Here is a 13,267-nt window from a genome sequence, read left to right as displayed (position 1 = left end):
CTGCACTCTTTTTGAAAATCTGCTTTGCCACAGATAAATGTTTTTAAAGGTTGAGGTTGGGCTGGGGGAGTCGGTGTCAGTCAGTCAAATGTATTTATTGAGTGCTTACTGTGTGCAGAGCACTATACTAAACGTTTGGGAGAATACAATATAATATTCCCTGTCAGTTAGTCAATCGTGTTTATTGAGCACTTACTGTGTGCAGAACACTGTACTATGCACTTGGGAGAGTACAATATAGCAATTTAACAGACACATTCCCTGCCCACAGAAAGTTTACGGTCTAGTGTGTTGATAAATACATCAGGGTAATCTGGCATATTTTTCCGATATTTAGTAGGTTTGGGGGGCTGAGGGGTGGGGATCTGGGGAGGACCTGGACAGGTTGGGTGGCGCCCCCCAAATTTGACTCTTGCTGCCCTCCAGTCCCTAAGTGAGTAGCTGAACTGCATGAAGTTAAGATTGGTGGTGGTGCGGAAGGAGGATTATTTTAGGAGCAGGTTGAGCCCAAGATTACCTCGCTTAAAGGGAAGCAGCTTGGTTTAGTGGAAAGAGCACAGGCTTGGGAGTCAGAGGTCATGGGTTCTAATCCTGGCTCCACTGCTCGTCAGCTGTGTGAACTTGGGTAAGTCACTTAACTTCTCTGTGCCTCAGTTACCTCATCTGTAAAATGGGGATGAAGACTGTGAGTCCTTTGAGGAACAACTTGATTACCCTGTATCTACCTCAATGCTTAGAATAGTGCTTGGCACATAGTAAGTGCTTAACAAATACCAAATTATTATTAATATTCTCTCTTTCTACACCCCATTCATTCAATCATATTTTTTGAGTGCTTACTGTGTGCAGAGCACTTTATTAAGCGCTTGAAAAGTACTTGAAAATTCGGCAACTGATAGAGACAATCCCTACCCTACAACAGGCTCACAGTCTAGAAGGGGGCGACAGGCAACAAAACAAAACAAGTAGACAGGCATCAATAGCATCAAAATAGATAAATAGAATTATAGATATATACACATCATTAATAAAATAAATAGAATAATAAATATGAACAAATATACACAAGGGCTGTGGGGTAGGGAAAAGGCTAGAGCAGAGGGAGGGAGTAGGGGCGATGAGGAGGAGGAGCAGAGGAACCCAGCCCGCACACTTTGCTCCTTTTGTGCTGATCTTCTCACTGTGCCTCCATCTCGCCTGTCTCACCTCCGACCCCCGCCCACAGCCTGCCTCTGGCCTGGAACGACCTCCCTCCTCAGATCTGACAGACAATGACTCTCCCTCCACTTCAAAGCCTTATTGAAGGTACATCTCCTCCTAGAAGCCTTCCCAGACTAAGCCCCACTTTTCCTTATCTCCCATTCCCTTCTTCACTGCCCTGATTTGCTCCCATTGATCTTTCCCCCCTCCCAGTCCCACAGCACTTCTGTACATATCCGTAACTTTATTTGTATTGATGTTCGTCTCCCCCGCTTTAGACCGTAAGCCCGTTGTGGGTAGGGAATGTGACTGTTTATTGTTGTCTTGTACTCTCCCAAGAGCTTAGTACAGTGCTCTGCACACAGTAAGTGCTCAATAAATAGGATTGAATGAAATAGGCTACAGCCTGAAGTAGGACTCTATCCAGGCTCTGTGCCTTTGGGCTGTGTTGGACCAGCACAGAGATGACTCCATTTGTGGAAAGGAAGGCTGGGACAGCCTCTCCCTCCCCCAGCAGCACAAGGTTCATGGGAAGGAGGAGGAGTGAGAAGAGACAGGTGTCTAAATGGAGGTTTATAGTTTATTTTGTTTGGGCAGCCAGAGTGTAGAGCAAAGATGTAGCAGGAGAGCTGGGAGCACTGACCGGGACAGCAGAGAGGGCAGATTGGTCATGGAAAACTTAGAAGAACAGGCAGAGGTCAGCGAGAGAACCAGCTCTAGGAAACCTGTCTTAAAAATCTGTCCTTGAATTCCCCCCTATCACTACTCCCAGGACCCCTTTCTCTACAGTTCACCAGTCTATCAATTTTATTTACTGAGTGCTTACTGAGTGCAGAGCACTGTACTGTCCTTCTGTCTCCCGTGATTAGACTGGGCAGGGATTGTCTCTATCTGTTGCCGAATTGTACATTCCAAGGGCTTAGTACAGTGCTCTGCACATAGTAAGCGCTCAATAAATACTATTGAATGAATGAATGAATAAATGCTTGGGTGAGTACAATATAACAATAAAAGATATATTCTCTGTCTACAATGAGCTTACAGTGTAGAGGGAGAGGCAGACATTAATATAAATGAATAAATTGCAGATATGTACTTTAATGCTGTGGGGCTGGGTGGGGGGATGAATAAAGGGAGCAAGTCAGGGCGATGCAGAAGGAAGTGGAAGAAGAGGAAAGGAGGGCTTAGTCAGGGAAAGCCTCTTGGAGGAGATGCGCCTTCGGTAAGGTTTTGAAGGGGTGGAGAGTGATTGTCTCTGAGGGGCTTTGGAAAGCACACCTAAGGTGATCTACGTCAGACTTAATCACTGTATTTGGGCCTGATCAATGTTGCAGTGGCATGGAAGCCACTTCAGATTTCCCATTAACTCTCCACACGGGACACCCCTCAGCCTGGCTCTCCTGAGGCCTCTGTCTGCAATGCGGCTGCTCTCTGACTTGAAGAGCTCCTATCGAGGTCTCATCCGTGCCTGCAGTGTGTTGGTTCTTGTTGCTCCGAGTTGGGAAAAAAATGCCCTCAATCAGAGGTGTTTTTTCTAAAGCCTCCCAAATGCTGTGATGCCAAAGTCAACCAGAGAAGTAGCGTGGTCTAGTGGAAAGATCACAGGTCCGGAAGTGAGAGGATCTGGGTTCTAAAATTCCAGTTCTGCTGTGTGACCTTGGGCAAGTCACTTCACTTTTTTGTGCCTCAGTTCCCTCATCTGCAAAATGGGGATTAAGACTGTGAGCCCCATGTGGGATATGGACCGTGTCCTACCTCGTTAGCTTGTATCTACTCAGCGCTTATTAGTGTACATAGTAAGCTCTTAAAAAATACCGTTAAAACAAAAACAATAAACCTGATGTTCCTAAGCTCAGTGGACATTTAGGATACCAAAACTACCCTCCTCTCCCAAAATAAGATTAGGGTAGGGGCCCCAACCTGACAACTGTCCAGAAACTAGATCAGAGGTAGGACAGCTGCCTACCCAATCAACACCTTAAGGCTCTGGAGTCCCCCAGAGCCACCTAGGAGGCTTCAGAACTGGGGACTGGACCACCCGATTTTTAAAAATGTATTTGTTAAGCACTTCCTTTGAACCCAGGATCTTCTGACTTCCAGGCCCGTGCTCTATCCACTAGAAAACACCACCTCCGGGTGATCCTCAGCCCGCTGTAGTCTCTCATCCACACCCTCTTCTCACTGTCAGAGTTGCCTCCCTAAGCAATCACACTGGAGTCGAGGGAAGCCAACGGAGTTTTTATTGGATGCATCAAGACAAAAACAGGTCCATGTAAAAAGCAACCCTTCGTTTGACCAGGATCTGGAACTCCTGTGCTCAAAAGTAAGAAATGCTCTTATAAAACAACCAATAATAAATAAATATAAATAAATAAATAAATAGGAGTCACTTTCGAAGGTTTTGAAAGCATATTTGTAAAAGTCTCCCTGGGGGGAACAGAGTCCTGGAGAGCAGGTGTCTGGGACCTCCTCTTAATTCTTCCTGAAGCCTGCAGGGGAAAGAAAGAGAGGGAAATCAGGTTGTTATTGACAGAGCTGAAGAGGAACTGAGCTTTCTCTGCCACCTTCCCTGTTTTGGTGACTGTGTTTCAGGTTGGTCTTCCCAGAGATTACTGGGTAAGTGTGCTCTTCTTCAACGGGTCCGTGTTGGATGTGGGCACAGGGTGAGGGTTCAAAGGGCCCCATCCGTACCGTCTCACCCCTTCTCCCCCCCAGGCCACCAGGGTCCAGTATACCATAGGTGGGCAGGTGGGTGGGGGTCTTGCCTAGACCTCCTTAGCTGTGTAAAATCCCCCTCTCTCTGTTCCCTAGAGTGCTCTGGCCCAAGTCCCAGCTTGGGGAAATTAGTCTGCCCAGCTGTGCTTTCCTGTCTGATCTCTTTCCAAGTGTGTTGCTGTGGAAGGGAGGACAGGCGGTTGGAAAACCGTGAAGACTTTTTACCGAGAGAATTGCCTCTCCTTGGGGAAGCAATAGATCCAGTCACTGCTGTTCCCCAGACGCTGAGTAGACGCCACTGAACGGGGGTAGGGGAGTTTTAACCCCAGGGCTCCTCTCTGGCTTCTGTATGGCCAGACCCTGGTGCAAACCAAGGCCAAGTCCCAGAACCCCTACTAGAGTTGGAACGAGCTCTGTTTTCTCTCTGACCTAGCCCTGGGAGCAGGCTGAATCCAGAATGCCCCTAGGAAGGTGTTGGTGCTTCTTTTCTCCCCCTCTCCCTCCCCCGTCCGGTCCCCCTCCACAGCCGGGCCTCCCTGAGCCAGCCCAGGATTTGCCAAGAGACGTAGGCAGCCGGGCCTCACTGGGCCTGCAGGAGCCAGGGGGCGTAGATGCCCTCGCGCCCAGAGCCTGGGGGACCCAGGCAGGCAGAGGGCAGGTCGGAGGAGGGCAGCTCTCACCATTGCAGCCCAGGCCGCTGATGGAGCCGATCCGGTCCAGTCTCCTCCCGAAGCAGCCGGACTCTCGCATGAACTTGGGGTTCTGCAGCCCCCGCAGGGCCTGGAGGGCGGGCGAGCGGTACTCCAGGCTCCCCGCGGTGGCCGGCCGGGCCCGGGCCCGGGGCTCGCTCTCCTCCCACAGTTCCGCCGGGTTCCCCGCTGGCTCCTCGGCCTCGGTCTCCGGCTCCGAGTCGGCCTCCAGCTCCTCCAGCACAGAGAATTTCTCTCTCAGCCTGTTCAGCAGCTCCTGGGGGTGGGGGAGAAGGGGAGATCGCAAGGGACCTCCGTCCCTACAGCCTAGAGACCCTCTCTGCCCATCAGTTTTCTCTGCAAGCTGGAATCATCCGGTGCTTTAGATTATTATTATTATTACAGTACTTATTAAGTGCTTACCAGGTACCAATCACTGTTTGAAGCACTGGAGTAGATATAAGGGACTCAGGGTGTCCCACTTGGGGCTCGCGGTCTTAATCCCCATTTTAGAGATGAGGTCACTGAGGCCCAGAGAAGTGAAGTGACTTGCCCAAAGTCACACAGCTGCCAAATAGCAGAGCCGGGATTAGAACCCACGTCCTCTGACTCCTAAACCCGGGCTCTTTCCACTAAGCCAAACTGCTATCCACTCCAGCCCTTAGAACAGTGCTTGGCACATAGTAAATACTTAGAACAGTGTTCCGGCTCTTAGAACAGTGCTTGGCACATAGTAAGTGCTTCTAACAAATGCCACACATTATTATTAACAAATAATACTATTATTATTATAAGGGGTCGCTCTCACCCCACGGGCGGTCCACCTCCCCAGGCGACGGCCTGGCTTCCAGCTCGGGCACACGAGGGGCGCAACACAAGGGTCTCTCTTGGGACCAGGTGGGACGGGGGTAGGGATTGGGGGGGTGTCCCCGCTCCCCAGCTGCAGCCTTCAGCCCGTTTCCCGGGGGGAGGGAGGGAACCAGCGGAGAGGGTGGACAGGTCCTCCCAACGGGCCTCCTTCGTCCCCCCTTCCTCCACGGCCTCTCCCTGTGCGCGGACCCCCGCCACCCGAAGGTAAGGGGGATGGGACGGGGGCTCACCTGGACTCCGGCCAGCTCCCGGGCCGGACTGAGGCCTGCCAGGGGAAGGGCCCGGCCACCCCGAGCCTGGAGCAGGACCAGGAGCAGAAGCAGGAGGGCCCGAGGCACGGCCAGCCGATGACAGTCCATTGCCGCTGGACGAGGTGGGCGAGCTCGAGGGGGCTGGAGCTTGGGGGCTGCGGCTTCTGCTGCTCCTGCCTTCTGCTGCTGTTGCTGTGGCTTCTCGCCTGCCTCTGTCCCTCCCGCCCAGCGCCTTTTTATGTCCCTCCACTGGGGGCCGAGCCCTGGCCTGGCCTGCCCTTCCGTGCCCTGCCCTGCCCTGCCCTGCCCTGCCCTGCCTTGGGGTTATCTCGGATTTATCGTCCACATTCCGGCCACGCTGAGCTCAGAGCCAGGGAATGCAGGCCCCTCGACCTCCCGCCTCCGCCCAGGCCGGGCTAGAGGTGGACTCCGAAGAGAGGCGCGGAGGCGGGGGGCTGGCGACGGTGGGATCTCCTTGTATAGCAACGGGCGGGTGGGATGGAGCCGGGGGGTGCCCCGAGCCTGAGTAACTTGGTGAACTCCCCTGACTCCTCCTCCTCCTCCTCCTCCTCCTCCCCATCTCTGGGCTAATGATAATACTAATAATGATGGCATTTGTTTAGCCCTTACCTTGTGCCCAGCATTCATTCATTCATTCATTCAATAGTATTTATTGAGCGCTTACTATGTGCAGAGCACTGTACTAAGCGCTTGGAATGGACAAATCGGTAACAGATAGAGACAGTCCCTGCCCTCTGACGGGCTTACGGTCTAATCGGGGGAGACGGACGGACAAGAACAATAGCAATAAAACAAGCACTGTTGTAAGCGCTGGGATAGATACAAGGTCATCGGATTGTCCCACGTGGGGCTCACGGTCTTAATCTCTATTTTACAGATGAGGTAACCGAGGCACAGAGAAGTTAAATGGCTTGCCCGAGGTCACACAGCAGATAAGTGGCGGAGCTGGGATAATAATAACGCTGGTATTTAAGGGTTTACTATGTGCCAAGCACTGTTCTAAGCGATGGGGTAGATACAGGGTAATCAGGTTGTCCCACGTGGGGCTCACAGTCTTAATCTCTATTTTACAGATGAGGTAACTGAGGTACAGAGAAGTTAAGTGGCTTGCCCGAGGTCACACAGCAGACAGGTGGCAGAGCTGGGATAATAATAATAATAATGTTGGTATTTGTTAAGCACTTACTATGTGCCGAGCACTGTTCTATGCGCTGGGGTAGATACGGGGTAATCAGGTTGTCCCACGTGAGGCTCACACTCTTAATCTCTATTTTACAGATGAGGTACCCGAGGCACAGAGAAGTTGAGTGGCTTGCCCAAAGTCACACAGCTGTCAGGTGGCAGAGGTGGGATTGGAACCCATGACCTCTGACTCCTAAGCCCGGGCTCTTTCCACTGAGCCACGCTGCTTTGACCCTCTGACTCCCAAGCCCGGGCTCTTTCCACTAAGCCACGAAGGAGCAGGAGCTGCGGAGGGAAGTTGGGGAGGGGATTTAGGAGTCCAAGAGCAGCTGCCCTTCGTTGTGTCCAGCTGCACCTGCAGGGCTCTTCCCCCTGCCCAGGGGCTCGGAGCGGTCGGCAGGGTGGCACATTGTCGGGGCACACAGAGCCTAGCAGATAGAACACCGACTTGGGAGTCAGAAGGTCACGGGTTCTAATTCCGCTCTGCCACTTGTCTACTGTGTAACTTCGGACAAGTCACTTCGCTTCTCTGGGCCTCGGTTCCCTCATCTGTAAAATGGAGATTGAGTGTGACTCCCCCGTGGGACAGGAATGTGTCTGACCCGATTTGCTTGTGTCTATCCCAGCGCTTCGTACAGTGCCTGGCACACAGTAAGCGCTTAACAAATGCCGCTATCATTGTTATTATTATGAGCCGGGGCGAGGAATACTGGAAGAAACACTGTTCCTGTTCCCTCCCCCCAGCCCCTTCCCCAGTCTCCAGCCAGACCTCAAGGCTTCTCCACCACTTGTCTACTGGGTGACCTTGGGCAAGTCATCTTATTTCTCTGTGCCTCGGTGACCTCATCTGTAAAATGGGGATTGAGACTTTGAGCCCCATGTGGGACAGGGGACTGGGTCCAACCCGATTTGCTTGTATCCACCCCAGTGCTTAGTACAGTGCCTGTACTTAGTAAGGGACGTAGAACTCAAATACCGTAATTATTATTATTCACGCCTCTTTCGGGACTGGATTCTCCTTGTGGGCAGGGAATGAAGCAGCGTGGCTAAGTGGAAAGAGCATAGGCTTGGGAGTCAGAGGACCTGGGTTCTAATCCCGGCTTTGCCACTTGTCTGCTGTGTGACCTGGGGCAAACCACTTCACTTCTCTGTACCTCAGTTACTACATCTGTAAAATGGGGATTAAGACTGTGAGCCCCACGTGACAACCTGAGTAGTATCTACCCTGTGCTTAGAACAGTGCTTGGCACATAGTAAGTGCTTAACAAACGTAATGATGATGATGATTATGTGTCTGGTTAGTGTTACATCGTACTCTCCCTAGCCGTAAGGACAGTGTTCTGCACCTAGTAAGCGCTCAATAAATACGACTGATTGAATTTCGCATCGCCCCCGTCCTCCCTCTCTTCTCTACCACTCTTGCCCATTCTGCGTCTGGCCCCTGGCGAGCCTTGGGCCTGCCGGGCAGACTGATGTCCGGGGTTCAGGCTGACCGGGGCGCTGGCTGACCAGGATGCTGACCAGAGGGCTGACCTGGCCTGAACCGTGCCTCCCCCCAAACAGGGGAGACCGATTAGAGAGATCTGAGCAAGAGGCCCTTCCTCCTCCCCCAAAATCTACAGTGAATGGCTGAGTGAATGCAGCACGGGCCCGGGAGTCAGAAGATCATGGGTTCTAATCCCGGCACTGCCATGTGTCTGCTGTGTGACCTCGGACAAGTCACTTCACTTCTCTGGGCCTCAGTTACCTCATTTGTAAAATGGGGATTGAGACTGTGAGCCCCTTGTTGAACAGGGTCTATGTCCGACCCGATTTGCTTGTATCCACCCCAGCGCTTAGTTCAGTGCCTGGCACATAGTAAGCACTTAATATATACTATTATTGCCTACCAAGTGCCTGCCTGCTTTGCTCTATCCCCTCAAGAAGATAAAAAGCAGTCTCTTGAATTTCGATATTGGTTTTAATTTATGGAGTTCATGAAACCTTTACTATTTGTCCCATACTGCTCTAGGCATAGGGTAAATTCTCATCTGTAAAATGGGGATTAACTGCGAGCCTCACGTGGGACTACCTGATTACCCTGTATCTACCCCAGCGCTTAGTACAGTGCTCTGCACATAGTAAGCACTTAACAAATACCAACATTATTATTATTATTATTAAATTCAAGATACAGGTACAAAGTTCTTTCTCCATCTATGTGTCACAATCTAAGAGGTGAGGAGAACAGGCATCTTCTCAAAATTGGACTAAGAGTCTTCCTTGGGAGGAAGGGAAGGCAGGAGATTTCTACCTATTTTAGATAGAAGGAAACTGAGACCTAGAGAGGTAAAATGCCTTAGGTCAAGGTTACCCAGTAGGGTCCATGGTGACTTCCAGCCTTATTATTATTATTATATAATAATAATTGTAGCATTTGCTAAGCACTTACTATATTTCCTGCAGGACAGGGAACTGGGGTGGGTGGGATGGGTGGGTAAGCACTGGGGTGAATACAAGCAAATCGGGTTGGACTCAGTCCCTGGCCCATAATGGATTCACACTCTTAATCCCCATCTTTTATAGCTGAGGTAACTGAAGCACAGAGAAGTGAAGTGACTTGCCCAAGGCCACACAGCAGGCAAGTATCAGAGCCGGGATTAGACTCTATGACCTTCTGACTCCCAGGCCCATGTTCTATTCACTCAGCCATGCTATTTCTCTCAGAGTTTTTCTTTACAAGCTCTTCATGCTTCTACTGACTGTAGGGATGGAGCCAGGTCTCTAATAACTCTCGCAGATCAAAGATTCTGGGTAAATAGCTTGTCTTTTCAGGGAACCTTCGTGACTCTGGGTGGGTGGCCCATCTGGCTCCCTTTGGGGGACTGTGTGCTATGAATTCAGTATCATTAACTTGTGTCAGAGTTGTTGCTTGATATAGTCCAAGGGCTGTGACTTTTTACTGTTTTTTTTTCCCAAAGCACCAGCAGGGAGAATCATCCCTCAGGCAACTGGAGAGATGGAGCCTGGGACTGAGTTTGACACTGTTAGTTTGGGACTGTTAGCATGAGAGTCTCTTGGGGCCATTCATAATGCTGGAGGTCCCCGATTTCCTAGAATAACTCCAGAGTGCAGAACTTCACACCTCTGGCTCTGTGGAGGAAAAGTTTTATTCTCCAATGGTCCAGGCTTGGAACAAATCCAAAATCCAGTGGAGTAGCTCCCAATGCACATAGCATAGTGGAGAGAGCACGGGCCTGGGAGTCAGAAAGTCATGGTTTCTAATCCTGGCTCTTCCACTTGTCTGCCGTGTGACCTTGGACAGGTTGCTTCACTTCTCTGTGCCTTGGTTACCTCATCTGGAAAATGGGGATTGAAACTATGAGCCCCAAATGGGACAGGGACTGTCCAACTTGATTTGCCTGTATCCACCCCAACACTTAGTACGGTGTCTGGCACATAGTAAGTGCTTAACAAATACCATTATTATAAAAATACATATAAAAACTACAATTCCTAGAGTGCTATAGGCCTTTAAGTCACCCCATCTCCAGTTTGGCAGGGATGAGAGGGTGACAAATGGTGCTGCACAAATCACTAGTACTACCATCTCTTCCTCTGTGCAAGTCCTCAATCCTGAAACCTCAAGACTGAACCTTACCTGCCGTTCCTAAGGGAGGGATTTCATCATATTTAATGGTGTATCACTATCTCAGGGTGTAGGGAGAGACCCTCAAACCCTAACCCAGAGCTCTCCTTACACTTGCTCTGCCTCTGCATAGTGGTTTTTACTTCTGGAGAAAGATCGTCCTACAGGTCAAGAATTAGGAAACCAGCCTCTGTGCTGAATTATGATGGTCTGATTTGCACTACAGCAAGGTGAATATTGCTCTTAATAGTACTTCCTTGGTTTTACCCCAAAGAGGCTTATCCTCTACATCAAGTAGGACTTTTCTCTGTAGAGGCAGCTTTGGAGGGCTTGAGGGAGATGGTTTGAAGCTCCTTAGAAAGAGCAAAAAGCCCATCTCCCTCTCTTTCCAGTCTCTCAAGTTGGAGTCTTCAGTGTAAATTGTTCAGTGGTGTCAGGTAATGAAGCCGTTGAAGTGACATCTAGGCCAGACATTTAGGCTACCTGAAAACCTTGAAACTGCCTGGGTTCAAGATTAGGAGTTCATAACAAATGGGGGTTGAGCAAAGAAATACCAGCCGGGAGGTCTCATAATCCCTTGTGGTGAAGACTTGACAATATTCCTATTCCTTCCTGTTTCTCTCAGGTTTCTCCTCTCATTTTCCTTCTGTGACCCCAGACTCAGTGTAATAAGTAGTTAACTTTCCATTAATGGGTGATTTTCTATCTATGTTCCTTTCAGAAATACAGGAGTCAACCTGCCTGCCTATCATTCCCAGGTGCCCAAGAAAAATTCCCTCAAAAATGTCAATCGGACTCAGTTCACCTGGGTCATGGGGTTGAGGTTGTTTAATGCTCTGGTGAACCCAATGCAGACCATATGTGTCCAAAGTCAGTAGGATTCTGGGTACACGGGAAAGAAGTGTGGTTAAATATTTAGGATGCAGAAGTGGACAGTGGCCATTGAGGGGGAAGAGGTGAGACAAGCAGAATCTGTGCTTTCTTATGCCTTGTGTCTCTTTACAGTGAGGACAGTAGTGAGATTTGCAAATCCTTTGTGCAAAGTTGCCAGAGTAGCTTTCAGAGTTTTTGTTCGAGACCAGATTACTGCACCAGCCCACCTGTGCCACATCTGAAGCCTCAGTTCCACAATATACCTTTTTTCAGCTAACTTTTTTCAGCTAACAAGGACCTTTCCCTGAAAACCTTAGACCGGAATCTACAATAACTCATCGAGGTCAGGGCTGCAGCTCTCAGGGGCAGAGTTCTCTAGCCCCTGAACACCTTGTGGAGGTTCATTTGGATTATCTGACATGTAGGTATTCTGTTGCCTAGCTCTTGTGGAGCACATTTTTTCTCATTTTAATTTGCAGTTTGAAATCAGTGTAGCTGAGTTGGTTTGGGTCATTTTGTTCATTTTGAAGTGAAGATTCTTTTCCTTACAAAGCTAATGCCTGCTCAATCTGAAATCTGACTCCCAAGAGAAGGGATGGAACCTTTGGGTGCTTTTTCAGAGGAGGGGGAGGCTGGGCAGCTTCCAGATATTTCCCTGGGCGATGGTCTCTGGTTTTCCTTGGGTCTGGCCTGTGCCAAAATGGTTTTGGAGTCCAAAGAATCAGGCAGGATGTTGGGAGATTGGAACTCTAATCCAGCCTACTATGGGCCCTCAAGGAAGACCCTCTGCTCCTTTGTTTCCTATTCTGCTCCCTGAAAAACAGAGAGGAGATCTACCATTCCCAGCTCTGGGCATAGAATTCCGGGTATTTTGGATGCTACTCCATGCCCAGGAGGATGTAGAAGAGAATGTTAGAGAAATTCGAAGAGACTTCAAAGCACCCCACCAGCTCTACTTTTCTTATATATTGGCTCTCTTCATCTGCTACTCCTCCGCTCACACCCTCCTCCTCCATTCATCCATTTATTCATTCAATCATATTTATTGAGCACTTACTGTGTGCAGAGCACTGAACTAAGTGCTTGGGACAATGCGATATAATAATAGATACATTCCCTGCTCCCAGTGCAACTTCACTTCCTAACTGACCCTTTTGCTCTCTTCTCTTACCTCTGTCCCCTTGCTCAAACTGTTTCTCCAGCCTGGAACAGATGTGACAGACTACAGCTCTACCCACCTTCAAAGCCTTCTTGAAATCCGCCTTCCTTCAGGAAACTTTCCCTAATTCATTCACTCCACTCTAGTCACATCACCCCAACGGCCATCCTTGGCACAGATGTGTTCAGTTCATAACTTTAGCACTTATACGTTCAGATTTTTTTTCTACTATTTCCTTCTGGCATTAGTATTGTTATAGCCTCGTTCCTTCTCCTGCTCCCAGTATTTGTAAATGCAGAACACCTTCCATTGGACTGTAAGCTCCTAGAGGCAGGAAATGTATATCTTGTTTCTGTGTTATTCAAGTTAGAGGCATGTCCCTGAACAGCAGGATGGATGTAGAGGAGGGTAGCTTTACAAGGTTCCTCCTAAGCTCTTGCTGATACTGATAGAGACAGAATTCTAAGCTGAATGGACCACTGATTTGACTCAAATATAACATTTCTTATATTTTGATATGTGTATTATTACTCAAAAAAGTTCAGATTTCCAGTATCTGTAATTTACTTTAATATCCATCCCCACCTTAGGCTGTAAGCTCATTGTGGGCAGAGTTTGTGTTTACCAACTCTCTTGCATTGTGTTTTCCCAAGCCTTTATACAGTGCTGTTCACACAGT

General features: G+C 49.3%; 1 protein-coding gene across 1 annotated transcript; it reads right to left on the bottom strand.

The window, feature by feature from the left end:
• Positions 1-3,419: 3,419 nt before the first annotated feature.
• NPPB (natriuretic peptide B) lies at positions 3,420-5,947 on the bottom strand. Its single transcript, XM_029066054.1, has 3 exons — positions 5,705-5,947; positions 4,596-4,881; positions 3,420-3,689 (listed from the first exon to the last, which is right to left on the bottom strand). Exons 1-3 carry the CDS (start codon positions 5,831-5,833, stop codon positions 3,673-3,675), a joined length of 432 nt encoding a protein of 143 aa, XP_028921887.1. The 5' UTR covers positions 5,834-5,947; the 3' UTR covers positions 3,420-3,672.
• Positions 5,948-13,267: the final 7,320 nt, after the last annotated feature.

The sequence above is a fragment of the Ornithorhynchus anatinus genome, chromosome 5 (genome assembly GCF_004115215.2).
Source record: "Ornithorhynchus anatinus isolate Pmale09 chromosome 5, mOrnAna1.pri.v4, whole genome shotgun sequence".
In the NCBI taxonomy this organism is placed as follows: domain Eukaryota; kingdom Metazoa; phylum Chordata; class Mammalia; order Monotremata; family Ornithorhynchidae; genus Ornithorhynchus; species Ornithorhynchus anatinus.
Note: the sequence above shows the minus strand (reverse complement) of the source record. Positions and strands in the feature narration are given on the sequence as shown.

Bases quoted from the DNA above. Each gene is read 5' to 3' on its own strand.
- NPPB (XM_029066054.1), bottom strand. From the start codon at position 5,833: ATGGACTGTCATCGGCTGGCCGTGCCTCGGGCCCTCCTGCTTCTGCTC. The intron at 4,882-5,704 runs GTGAGCCCCCGT...CCCCACCCCCAG, and splicing joins GGGAGCTGGCCGGAGTCCAG to GAGCTGCTGAACAGGCTGAG.